Below are 11,662 nucleotides of genomic sequence, written 5' to 3'. Positions count from 1 at the left end.
TATGAAGGATGCAATACTACTCTATAGGTACTCAAGATTGACATGAGATTGACTGAAACTGAGTGTTTCACCCCCCCTTTAAGTTTCCTCAAATGCATTTGTAATTTCACAAACTTGTCTTCGAATCATTATGGATGCTATCCATGGATGTCAAAGGTTCTTCAGGAACCCATGTAGACAGAGATGTTTAAATAGTGTCTTATTTCTTCTGCTGCAAAAGATTAATTAATAAATGTCAATCAGTTAAAACTTTAATTTAATGGATCAATTTCATCAACTATGATTCAGTTCGTTCACATTATCACTTAAAGGGATAGTTCACCTCAAAATGAAAATGTTGTCATCATTTACTACTTTACAACCCTCATTTTGTTCCAAACCTGTATGAGTTTCTTTCTTCAGTTGTCAAACAGTTGACGGTAGGCATTGGCTTAAAATACTGTCTGCTTACCAACGTTCTTTAAAATATCTTCCATGTAACATTTCCATTGGGGTTTCATTTCATTTTCATATATTTTTCCCTTTTGTTACATAGTAACTAAACTGTGGAAAACATTCCTCCTTGTACTATATTTTACCTCTTATGGCTTGGTTTCACATGAGACAATATGAGCTCAAGGACAACGGCGCCATATCAGGAAGCGTATGTAATAGTATATTTTTTGTTTGTTTCTAAAAAGGAAGAAAGAAGATAAGGAGGATACAAAAATAGAGGCAATGTGATTCATACTCTCTTGATTACATATATTTGTCATATTATTATGTATGATTTCAATGGATTTTTGGCTGAAAAAGCGTTGTAGTTATGTTTAGCCTTTAAAAATATAAAAATGAGATTTGGCATTGAGAAAGGGGATAATATGATATCCACAAAATATTTCCCCACAGAATATGAGGAACTATATTAGCACACTATATTAAAGGCTTTCTTTAAAAGGCTTGTCTAATGCATGAGAACAAGGTTCCTCTCCATAAAATCTAAACCTCTGGATAAAATGGGTTTCCACATAATTTTTTATGTGTGATACTCATATTTGTCAAATTTGATCACATTCTCGAAACCGCCAAAACCGTAAGCACCTCATTCTGAGGAGAGGGGCAATGAGCATTTGAACAGCTTTGTAATCATAATCATTTGGGATTTCTCAAAACTGCTGTCCAGTTACCACAGGTACATGCTTTAATGCAAAAAAAACTTATTGGTGCTGCAGTGAACCTGACATTTTTTACTTCATCGAGTCAGATCCATAGAACGAGCAGCATATCATATAAACACACTACACTCACAGAGACCCATATAAACAAACACATCCTCATTGATTGTGGATCTCTTAAATGAGCGATGATTTGTTTGTAGAGATATTTTCAGAAGGGAGAACCACATCAGTAGTAAAGTACTTAAAGCCTTTCAGAGAAAACCTCTCTTCTGTAACCTAGCAAACGCTCACCTGTAGTTAAAGATTTATAATTTATCAGCTTCTGTATCAAAACAACTATAGAGTGAAGGGTCACGAAAAGCCATAAAAGTCTTATTACAACATGATGTAACTGTCTATGATAATGGGATTATGCTCCTCTGGAAGTTGAAATTATCAATGCAAGATCATTCTTGCATTTTGAAACTTTTTTGAAAGTACCCGTGGATCACTATTAATTCCAGAATGCATTGTGAAAAATCTCAAGTTTACCATTGTCTGCATCTGTCAAGGTCAACCATTCAACCCTGGTATTGTAAGAAAATATTAAGTAACTACATGTACTTCCTTTAGGGTTAGGATTAGGGTTTGGTTTGGTTTAGTTATCTAATTATGTATAATTTATTGTTATTACTATAGTAACTGCATAACAATGATACTGTAAAAAATGTGTTACCAATTTAAAAATAAAAATATTTATACTGTATAGAAATATAAGTTTACCAAAAAACAGCATTTGGTCCCAAGCTATCAAATAATTTTAAGTTCTGTTACCCGTTATATTTAATATTATTTTTTATATTTATTTTATGTTATCATTAGAAAATAGCAAAAGTGAATAAACATTTTGTTTTTGGATGATGAAGCCGTCATTCACTGACCGTTTTAAAGCTGTTCCAAGCATTTTTGTGCTGTATTTGTGGAAATATATTTATGGGTTATACGCATTTTTAATCATTTCTATGGACGTTAAAATGTCCCTATAATGCTATTTTAAAGGCTCCTGGTTTTGTTTTGTAGGTCTCCAATATACAGGTTTACATGCATCAATGGTCACATTTTTCCCCCCATAAAATTTACATTGCACATCACCACATTATTCAATGATTCTCAAACAACTCGCTGGATGAATCAGACTCTCTAATTCTGACTCTGCTCTGATTGGTCAGATGGCCCAGTCTGTTGGGATTGGTCTACCACTTACAGCCGGAAGCTAAACTCCATTGCCATAACTGTACTTCAACTCCAGAGGCTCCTCAGTCCTCAGCGATTGTCATCATTACTGTCTTTACACACACTGTAAAGACAGTAATGATGACGTTGATTTTGTCATATCAATCTGAGCTGGATGATAAAACATTGGAAGAACTGTATTAACTGTATCAATAACGTGCATATGTAAAAGCAAAGCACTAATGTGAATGACTACGGTAACGTTACAGTTTGTAAAACAACCCTTGCTTTATCCTTTATCTTTACTCAAAGTATAAGATAATCTGCATTAGACACAGTTTTAGGTACTAGTAGCCCACAGCTGCTTAGCGGAAGTATTTCAATAAGACAGTAGTAACGTGAGTTAGTTGGTTAGCCAGAGACCTACACAGTATAAAACACAAAACTACATATTTTGAGCACCCAGTACATCAGTAATTATTCATTACTTACAGGTTGTGATTCTGAGGAGCAATCTGGTCCAAATAAAGTGTGTACTGACCCCTCCTTCTATAGTAGGCTACACGTTTTGTGAATCCCATGTTAAACTCTGAGATTTGAGAAGCAATCATCAGTAACATGACATGTTTGTGGACGTGTCAAATTGTTCGCGGGCGGACAACTTAAAACATAGGCGGGCGAAAATGTATTTTCTAGTGACATGAATCATATAGGTAGTTCTTTCTTTTCAGAGACAATAACTTATCAAGCACTTTCGACTTTACAGCTTTGCAGAATGCTTATATTCACAAACAGCTATATTAGCTACACACTGCATTAAAGGGAATAATCACTTTAACTGTTTTTCTAAAACACAGTAACACCATTCTGCCATAAAAAGATATAGATTTAGATAAGACATAGATTTTACTGATTCAATGATGATAAATGCAATGAAATAGAAAATGTGGGAAAGAAAGGCTCCAGTCAGAATTGCAAAGGCAATCACAAAGACACCATGCTCCCACATAAATCCCCAATAGGGCAAAGACAAGTAATTATAAGGTGACAGAAAACCAATCATTCCTACCTTCTCCAGTTCTCACGCACAGTGTGAATTTGCACACCTAAGCAGACAGTTGATGAATCAGCTTCATCATAGCAGGCAATCATGTTCCACAACATAAACCCTCTCATATTGTTTGCCAGGAAGAAAAGATTCATGGCTTTTGAAATATACTGCAATTCAATTCCAATAACAACACAAAACAATGCAAAGGCAAAATGCATAGTTTGACCCATTTTTTTTTACAGGGAAAGAATCAATGCACATTAGCAAAGGAAGTAAGTTTGTAAAACTCAATGATGTCATGCGGTAAAAGGAAATGTACAGAGCGTTTCTCATTTCTGCTCTCTGCACTGAGTCTGAAAGCAAATAAACATGTTTGGCACAGAGCTGATCTCCTCATCCTCTCAGTAGGGGGCAGTTATGGGAGTAATCAAAGCTAAACACAGAAGGAACAGTAGAAAGTGGAAAGATAAGACAAGTAAATGAGGTGCACTCATTCCATCTGTTTTAATTGACTGGTTTTAACCCATATGAGGGCAAGCTGCCTCTGTCATTAACACAGTGACCCGGTGAGAGGACAAGAGCATAGTAAAATTCCATGCTGCTCAATCATTCTGCATCGCAGACTCAATGAAAAAAAACGCATTCGGCAGCCGGCAAACAAAAAAGGTTCATTTCACATTGATTGAAGTTGTTGTTCAAATGACGGAGGTTTTAAGGTTTTCTTCTGTTCTCTTTCCTTTCACAAGAGGAACTCAGAGGCCATGATTGACTGGCACAATGGCACAGCGCCCGGCCAGCGGGAGGATGAGCGCAGCGCTCAGGAGAGGTCAGAGTGTGTGCTGGCTTACATCCCTGTCGTCTACTACAGTGCTCTGTTGTGTATCGGAGTGCCAGGTATGAGATGTGCATTTTAATAAGGGGTCGTTTCATTGAGAAATGAATTGAGAATGCATTTCAAGTTAATTAAGGTCAAAATCAAGATGCGATTTTTTTATTGAATTTAAAGAAAGTATGATGGAATCAATAATCTGAAAACAAACTAACCATCTCCATTGACTTTCTATTGCGGGAAGCGGCCTCCGTGTTATTTATGACTTATAACAAAAAAACTAACAATGTCTAAAAGCTGATATGTGACAATGTTTTACAGAAAACAAGCTAAAAAAAACAGAACCAAAAACCCAGAGGTGTTTATAAGCTGCTGACACAAAAAACGAGCGTTTAAAGACCTAAAAGTGTATACATGCAATAAATACATGCTATATTACACTGAGAACTGCGCCCACTGGAGTAAAAGTAATCAGTGAAAGGAAATATAACATATAAAACTGACATTTGGATATTTGTCAAAATAAGACATACTGAGTGTCAGGATCCCAAAATTAACCCATTCTTCCTGCTGAAGCTTCACTTCTCATTGCCTGTATCCACCTTTGTCTCTTTAAACGCTTGTTTTTTTGGGGTCGACGGCTTATAAAAACGTATTTGTGTTTTTTAGCTTGTTTGCTGCACACCTTATCAGCTTTTTTTATCACACATATCAGCTTTTGGACATTGTTATATTTTTTGTAATAAGTCAGAAATAACAATGAGGCAGCCTCATGCAATACAAAGCCAATGGAGAGTGTTGTTGGACCCTGGCGTTTAAAAAAAGAAGAAGTATTAAGACATGTTATACTGTGCCCCATAAACACAACCAAGCCTAAAAAAACACCACAGAACCACCCCTTTGAAGCCATTGGCGTCTCAGAAAAACATCAACAACTGCTTTTGGCAGAATATTGGAAGTTGTGCGTAAATCACAGTGAAATGCGGGTGATGCTCCAGAGTGGTGTCTTCGAAAATCTGGTAATAAATATAATACCACAGTGAAGCATGGAGGAAGAGGTGTCATTGTGTGGGGAGCCTTGTTAGCTGCTTCATCACTGTGAAAAGTCATTTAATGCTGTGGAGCACAGGAGATTATTGCAGACTGGGTTGCTTCCCACAGCTTAAAAGTTATCTAAAGAGGATTTATCAGATGCTATTTTTCAACAAGACAATGCTCCTGTCCAAATTGCAAAGACAACCAAGTATCTTGAGTCCATCAGACTGATGTTTTTGTCCTGGCCAGAGTCCAGATTTGAACCCTATAGTTAATATTTGGTCTCACATTAAACTCAAACTAACTGGGGGACATTTTTCAACTACAAATCCATTTGAAGCCATTAACATTGACATTGAGTGGAACAACACTGACTCTTCCTGTAAAAAAGCTGTCTGCAAGTTTACCCACACAGGTTAAACATTTAAAGAAAAATAGGTTGTGGGGAAAGGAAGGCGGGGGGAGTCACTTTATCTAGTATTTGTTGCTAGTATTCAGTATTTGTTGCTAATTTCATGCCCAGAGATTTGTAATTTAAAATGCTTAAGACGATTAAAAGGCCATTACATATTTAGAAGTTTCTGGCTTGGCCTATTTTTTATATATAGCCTATATATTCTTCACCTTGTCGTTTGATGGACGAAATATACGGTAGATTCATTCAGTGAAACACACATCAGACCAGACAAGAAATCATTAAGCATCCACAAATTACTACACCAATCCCAAAACAGACTGACAGCATGCTTAATGACAAGAAAAGTGATCAATCAATCAATAACGATTAATTACCAACTCATTTGAAAGCTACCCATAAACTGCTAAACCAGATCAGGGTCACAGACAGATGCTTGATATTCACAACTGCTGATTTGATCAGTTTGAAACAACATTAAGGTCAATCATTTTATTTGATTCAGTTGCATCAAGTTAAATTCTCCATATGTTTTTTTTTAATCTGATTGAGTTTTACTAATGGAGATGTTTTTCTATAAATAGTTTCAATGTATAAAGCCTTAAAATATACTTATCTCCTGTCTTGTCAACAGGCAAAAGCAGCACACATTTACTGTAGTTTAATCTCTTCTTTCTGGGAAATCAGGGCAAAGGTTTTAGGGGGCCGCCATGTTCTGTAAATATGACCCCTAATCTTTTACTTCCCATCAATCCTGCTGTGTCTACTCCCTTCATGCCCTTGATTTCTATCTCCGTCTTCTGTTTCTCCCTTCTCTGGCCTCATTCCCTCACTGTTGTTTGCCTTGTCCATCCTTGTCTACCTCAATTCTTGTTTCTAATTCCAGTTGTCACCTTTTCCCAGTGAACATCCTGACATTGGTGGCTCTTTACCGGCTGGCTGTTCGTACCCAGAAGGCCCTCTACGTGTATCTTCTTGCTCTAACCGGCTCGGACATCCTCAGCCAGTTGTTCATCATCTTCGTGGGCTTCCTGCTCGAAACGGCCGTGTTTCACAGAGACGTCCCTGTGCTTTTGCTGCGCTCGGTCAGTATGATGGAGTTTTCCGCCAACCACGCATCCATATGGGCCACCGTACCCCTCACGGTCGACCGTTACGTTGCTTTGTGCCACCCACTACTCCACCGACAGATCAGCTACCCGGCTCGGGCCCGGCGGATCATCGCGGTGGTATTTACTTTGGCACTGGCGTCCGGCGTGCCATTCTTCTGGTGGTCGGACATGTGGAGGGTCAGCCGCGCGCCCAACAGCTTGGATACCGCCCTGATTTGGACCCACGTGACTATTATTTACTTTCTTCCATGCTGCATCTTCCTCGTGCTAAACTCCTTGATCATTCTAAGGCTCCGGAAGAGACAGCGACATCAGATGTGCAAAGACGAGAGTGGGAAACAACTGGCACTGCCAGGCAAGCTGGGTAAAACCACAGCTATGCTCCTAGCAGTGACTTCTGTGTTTGCTATACTGTGGGCACCTCGTACTGGAGTGGTGCTCTACCATCTTTATGTGTCATCGGTGCACAACGATTGGCGGGTGCATCTAGCATACGATTTATCCAACATGTTTGCCATGCTAAACACTGCTGTGAATTTCTTTCTATACTGTTTTGTCAGCAAACCCTTTAGAGCAGCAGTGAGGGATGTCCTGTTGTTCAGAGGGGCACCGTTGCACCCACGTCGGCCCCTTCATCACCAGCGCAATGCTGCCAATGCCTCCACCTCCTCTATTTCCAGCACCAAACGTTCCCAGCGAGAGATAACCCCTCTCTCTCCCAAAAGGGCAGACATCAAGATGTAGTCTTGCTTAAAGGGTTAGTTCCCCCAAATATGAATATTCTGTCAGTAATTGCTCACACTCATGTCATTCCAAATCTGTAAGACTTTCGTTCACCTTCGGGACACATGAAGATATTTTTGATGAAATCTATGAGCTTTCTGTCCCTTTATAGAGAGCTACACAACTAACACTTTGACGCTTCAAAAAGGTCATGAAGAGATTGTAAAACTAATCTATATGAAATGAGCGGTTTAGTCCAAATTCCCCAAGTTGCTTTATATGATGAAAAGATTTAATTTAGGCTTTTATTCACCTATAAACACTGATCAGCGAACATAAACAGAAGCTCGACCGAACCTTCTTAATGTGCGAGAACAAACCTCTTACATGCTGAGTAACACGAGAATGAACCTCATTGGCTCTTGCAGAATCTCAGACTTGTTGTGTAACACAAGAATGAACCTCATTGGTTCTTGCAGAATCTCAGACTTGTTGTGTAACACAAGAATGAACCTCATTGGTTCTTGCAGAATCTCAGACTTGCTGTGTAACACAAGAACGAACCTCATTGGCTCTTACAGAATCTCAGACTTGCTGTGTAACACAAGAACGAACCTCATTGGCTCTTACAGAATCTCAGACTTGCTGTGTAACACAAGAACGAACCTCATTGGCTCTTACAGAATCTCAGACTTGCTGTGTAACACAAGAACGAACCTCATTGGCTCTTACAGAATCTCAGACTTGCTGTGTAACACAAGAATGAACCTCATTGGTTCTTGCAGAATCTCAGACTTGCTGTGTAACACGAGAATGAACCGCATTGGCTCTTACAGAATCTCAAACTTGCTGCGTAACATGAGAATGAACCTCATTGGTTCTTGCATGTCAAACAAACATGCTTGAGCTTCCGTTTTCTACAACTGATGTGTGAGTTGATGAATGTTTATATGTTAATAAAAGCCTAAATTAAATCTGTTCGTCATATAAAGCCCCTTAATCTCTTTATGAACTTTTTGAAGCGTCAAAGTGGTAGTTGCATGTCAATGGAGGGACATAAAGCTCTCAGATTTCATAAAAAATATCTTAATTTGCTTTCTGAAGATGAACAAAAGTATTATGGGTTTGAAATGACATGATCACCGGTAAGTAATTAATGAAAGAAGTTTAATTTTGGGGTGAACTAGCCCTTTAAAGGCATAGTTCACTGTTAAAAACAAAAATTCAGTCATCATTTACTCACACTTATGTTTAGGACTTTTTTGTCCATTCATTTTGACAATAAAAAACCCACTTAAACATTTTTTGGAATATCTCCATATTCCGAAGATGAAAGAAAGTCAGTTTACTTGAGTAAATGATTTACAGAATTTACATTTTTGGGTGAAGTATCCCTTTAAGTTTCAACAAAAGCATTGTCTTGTCTTCTTATAATTAACTTGAAAAGAGTCAAAACTCAGAATTGTGACTTTTGTGGATTTGAAAGGATAAAGGTCGGTCACATAAGTGCAAAAAAAAAAGAAGGTTAATTGTCTATTGTCAGTAGTGTAGAGTAGAGATGTATGAAGCTCAGCTCAAACCAAGTCATTTTCAGCACAGCAAATCTGCAAGTGAAATCCATGGGTAACTTTTTCACCCTTAAGCGTAAATCTTGCGAATTCGACTTGATTTCAGCCGTGAAATTTTGCAGAGCAGCAATATCTGACCGCACCTTTAGTGTGTTACATTGCGTGATTGCCATCACCAAAGGGAATAAAAATAATGACTTCCCGAATAACAACATATCCAGATAAACAGTTAGCATCCATTCACGCTAATGTGCACCACGGGTACTTTTCAACACTTATCTGTTCTCTGGTTAGTGACCCAAGAGATCACAGTTTACTGAATTAAACAGAATCCCAATAATGTTGAAAGGTTTGCTGAACATCATGGGCATCTTCCAATCAAGGCATAACCATTCCAGAATAGAGTGTATTTTGCACTGATCTGCATCTGTTTTATTTATTGTCCTGTCCTCTGCAGGGACAAGAAAACGTACAGTATTTATGAAACAAAGATATTTGGCTCATCAAATGAGTAGTGTCTTATTTTATTTTCCATAAATGGTTAAGGAATAGATCGAAATATGAATATTCTGTAATCTTTTACACACATTTGAGTTGTGTTACCAAACTGTATGACTTACTTTCTTCTGTGAAACTCAGGTAGGAGGAAAGCTCTTTTAATTAAACAGAAAACCGAAAGACAGCATAAAAGTATCATAAAAATGTGTCATATGGCTTATGCTGTTTAATACAGGTTTTCTAAAAACTAGCTTTGTGTGAGAAAAAGGATGAAATTTCATTCATTATATGAAAATTCATTATATTATGTATACAAATTTCAAAAGACATACTTTTTGTGGAATGTCATACGGGTTTGAAACAACACAAGGATGAGTAAATTATATCAGTTTTTTTATATTTTCTGGGTAAACTATTCCATTTAAATGTTGTATTTTGATATCGCAAAAATATGTCATATATTTAGTGTTTTTATAAATGTTGCTCATATTGTAGATGAATGAAGTTCTTTGGACACTTACAGGATTTTCTTTTATTCTCGCTCATCTCATTCCATACTAAGCATTTTTAGATTTGAAGACATCTTAAAAGTTCAATTCAATCAAGACATCATACACTCCATTTGAGAAACAAATGTGATTAGCATTTCATTTCCTCATCAAACACAAGGCAGCGCACTTAAGGTTACATAGTGTACTGATCGAGACCTTTCTTTGCATGACTAAGTTAAACCCGTTCAGAGCGCCGTCCAGTGAAGCAGAGCAAGATGGTTGACCTTTTTAACCCCGCTGTGGAAAGTGCAGTTGCTGGCTTGGCTGTGCATTGAGTGCATGGCGACTCGATAAGGTTTTAAAAGGGGCTTCGACGTGAGAACACAACGAGTGAAGACACCACTGTACAAACAGACGGCCGGTCCGAGGAGCTCAAGGTCATCCATGCGGCAAAAGCTAAAATTTCAGTTTGTTAGAATTTAACAAAATCTCCAGGGACGTTCTGGGGCCAATTAAATGACTGTGATTTGTTATCTGATCAGATATTGTGCAGCACTTGCCAGTGTGTACTTAAAGAGAACAAATTCAAATGAATTGAGAAAGACAAGCTCAATCTAAAAGCGAAGTAAAATGTGATACAATGACCATTTGAGCCTTGATGTACACATATGCGAACTGTAAATAAAATGTATTTACTTCTCAGAGAGAGTTTAATTTGAATAAATCTGATGGAATTAAGAGTGCATGAATCAATTTAATCAGTCCTTGACTTAAAGGAATAGTTCACCCAAAAATAAAAATGACCCGATGATTTACTCATCCTCAAGCCATCCTAGTTGTATGATATTCTTCTTTCAGACTAATACAATTAGGAGTCAATGGGTTTGTGTAAGAAACATATCCAGAATCCATCCATCCGTGTTAAATATGGATATGTTTTATACTTTTATAATGGATGGATGCACTTTTTTGGCCTTTAAATGTTGGGCTGCTATTATAAAGCTTGGAAGAGCCAGGACATTTTGTAATATAACTCTGGATTCGTCTAAAATAAAAATGTCGTATACACCTAGGATGGCATGAGGCTTGAGAGTAAATCATGGTTACATTTTTGGGTGAACTATCCCTTTAACAAATGATCACACTGCTCAAACTAAATGTGTTTTGATTGTCTTTTTAAGACTAATGATTTAATGAAGCATAATTTTGGCTAAAAGGTTCATTAAAAGCTTTGATTTAACTAGTCTGGTAAATTACAGAAGAAAGTTTGTGACTTTTCGGTCTGGAAAACAAACTCACTTGTTTTCTGGAGCTTGGGTTATGAACTCTTGTCCTTTTAGTGCACTGGTGTTTCTCAGCACCCAGTGTTGCATCTCTCTCTCTCTCTCTCTCTCTCTCTCTCTCTCTCTCTCTCTCTCTCTCTCTCTCTCTCTCTCTCTCTCTCTCTCTCTCTCTCTCTCTCTCTCTCTCTCTCTCTCTCTCTCTCTCTCTCTCTCTCTCTCTCTCTCTCTCTCTCTCTCTCTCTCTCTCTCTCTCTCTCTCAATCGTGAGAAGGAGCCTCTGGCCCTGCA

General features: G+C 37.8%; 1 protein-coding gene across 2 annotated transcripts in view; it reads left to right on the top strand.

Annotated features, from left to right (window-relative positions):
* Positions 1 to 11,553, top strand: part of gpr142 (G protein-coupled receptor 142) — a 13,799-nt gene extending 2,246 nt beyond the window's left edge. Inside the window, exons 2-3 of one of the 2 annotated variants that reach the window (XM_067430480.1) lie at positions 4,167 to 4,246; positions 6,603 to 11,553. In XM_067430480.1, the coding sequence (XP_067286581.1) occupies positions 4,198 to 4,246; positions 6,603 to 7,555 (1,002 nt within the window). In that variant the 5' untranslated portion in view covers positions 4,167 to 4,197 and the 3' untranslated portion in view covers positions 7,556 to 11,553. Of the gene's footprint in view, positions 1 to 4,166; positions 4,315 to 6,602 lie in introns of both variants that reach the window. The other variant, XM_067430479.1, reaches the window with a different exon arrangement.
* Positions 11,554 to 11,662: the final 109 nt, after the last annotated feature.

Source organism: Pseudorasbora parva, chromosome 21 (assembly GCF_024679245.1).
Source record: "Pseudorasbora parva isolate DD20220531a chromosome 21, ASM2467924v1, whole genome shotgun sequence".
NCBI lineage: Eukaryota > Metazoa > Chordata > Actinopteri > Cypriniformes > Gobionidae > Pseudorasbora > Pseudorasbora parva.
This window is presented reverse-complemented; position numbering and strand designations above follow the sequence as displayed.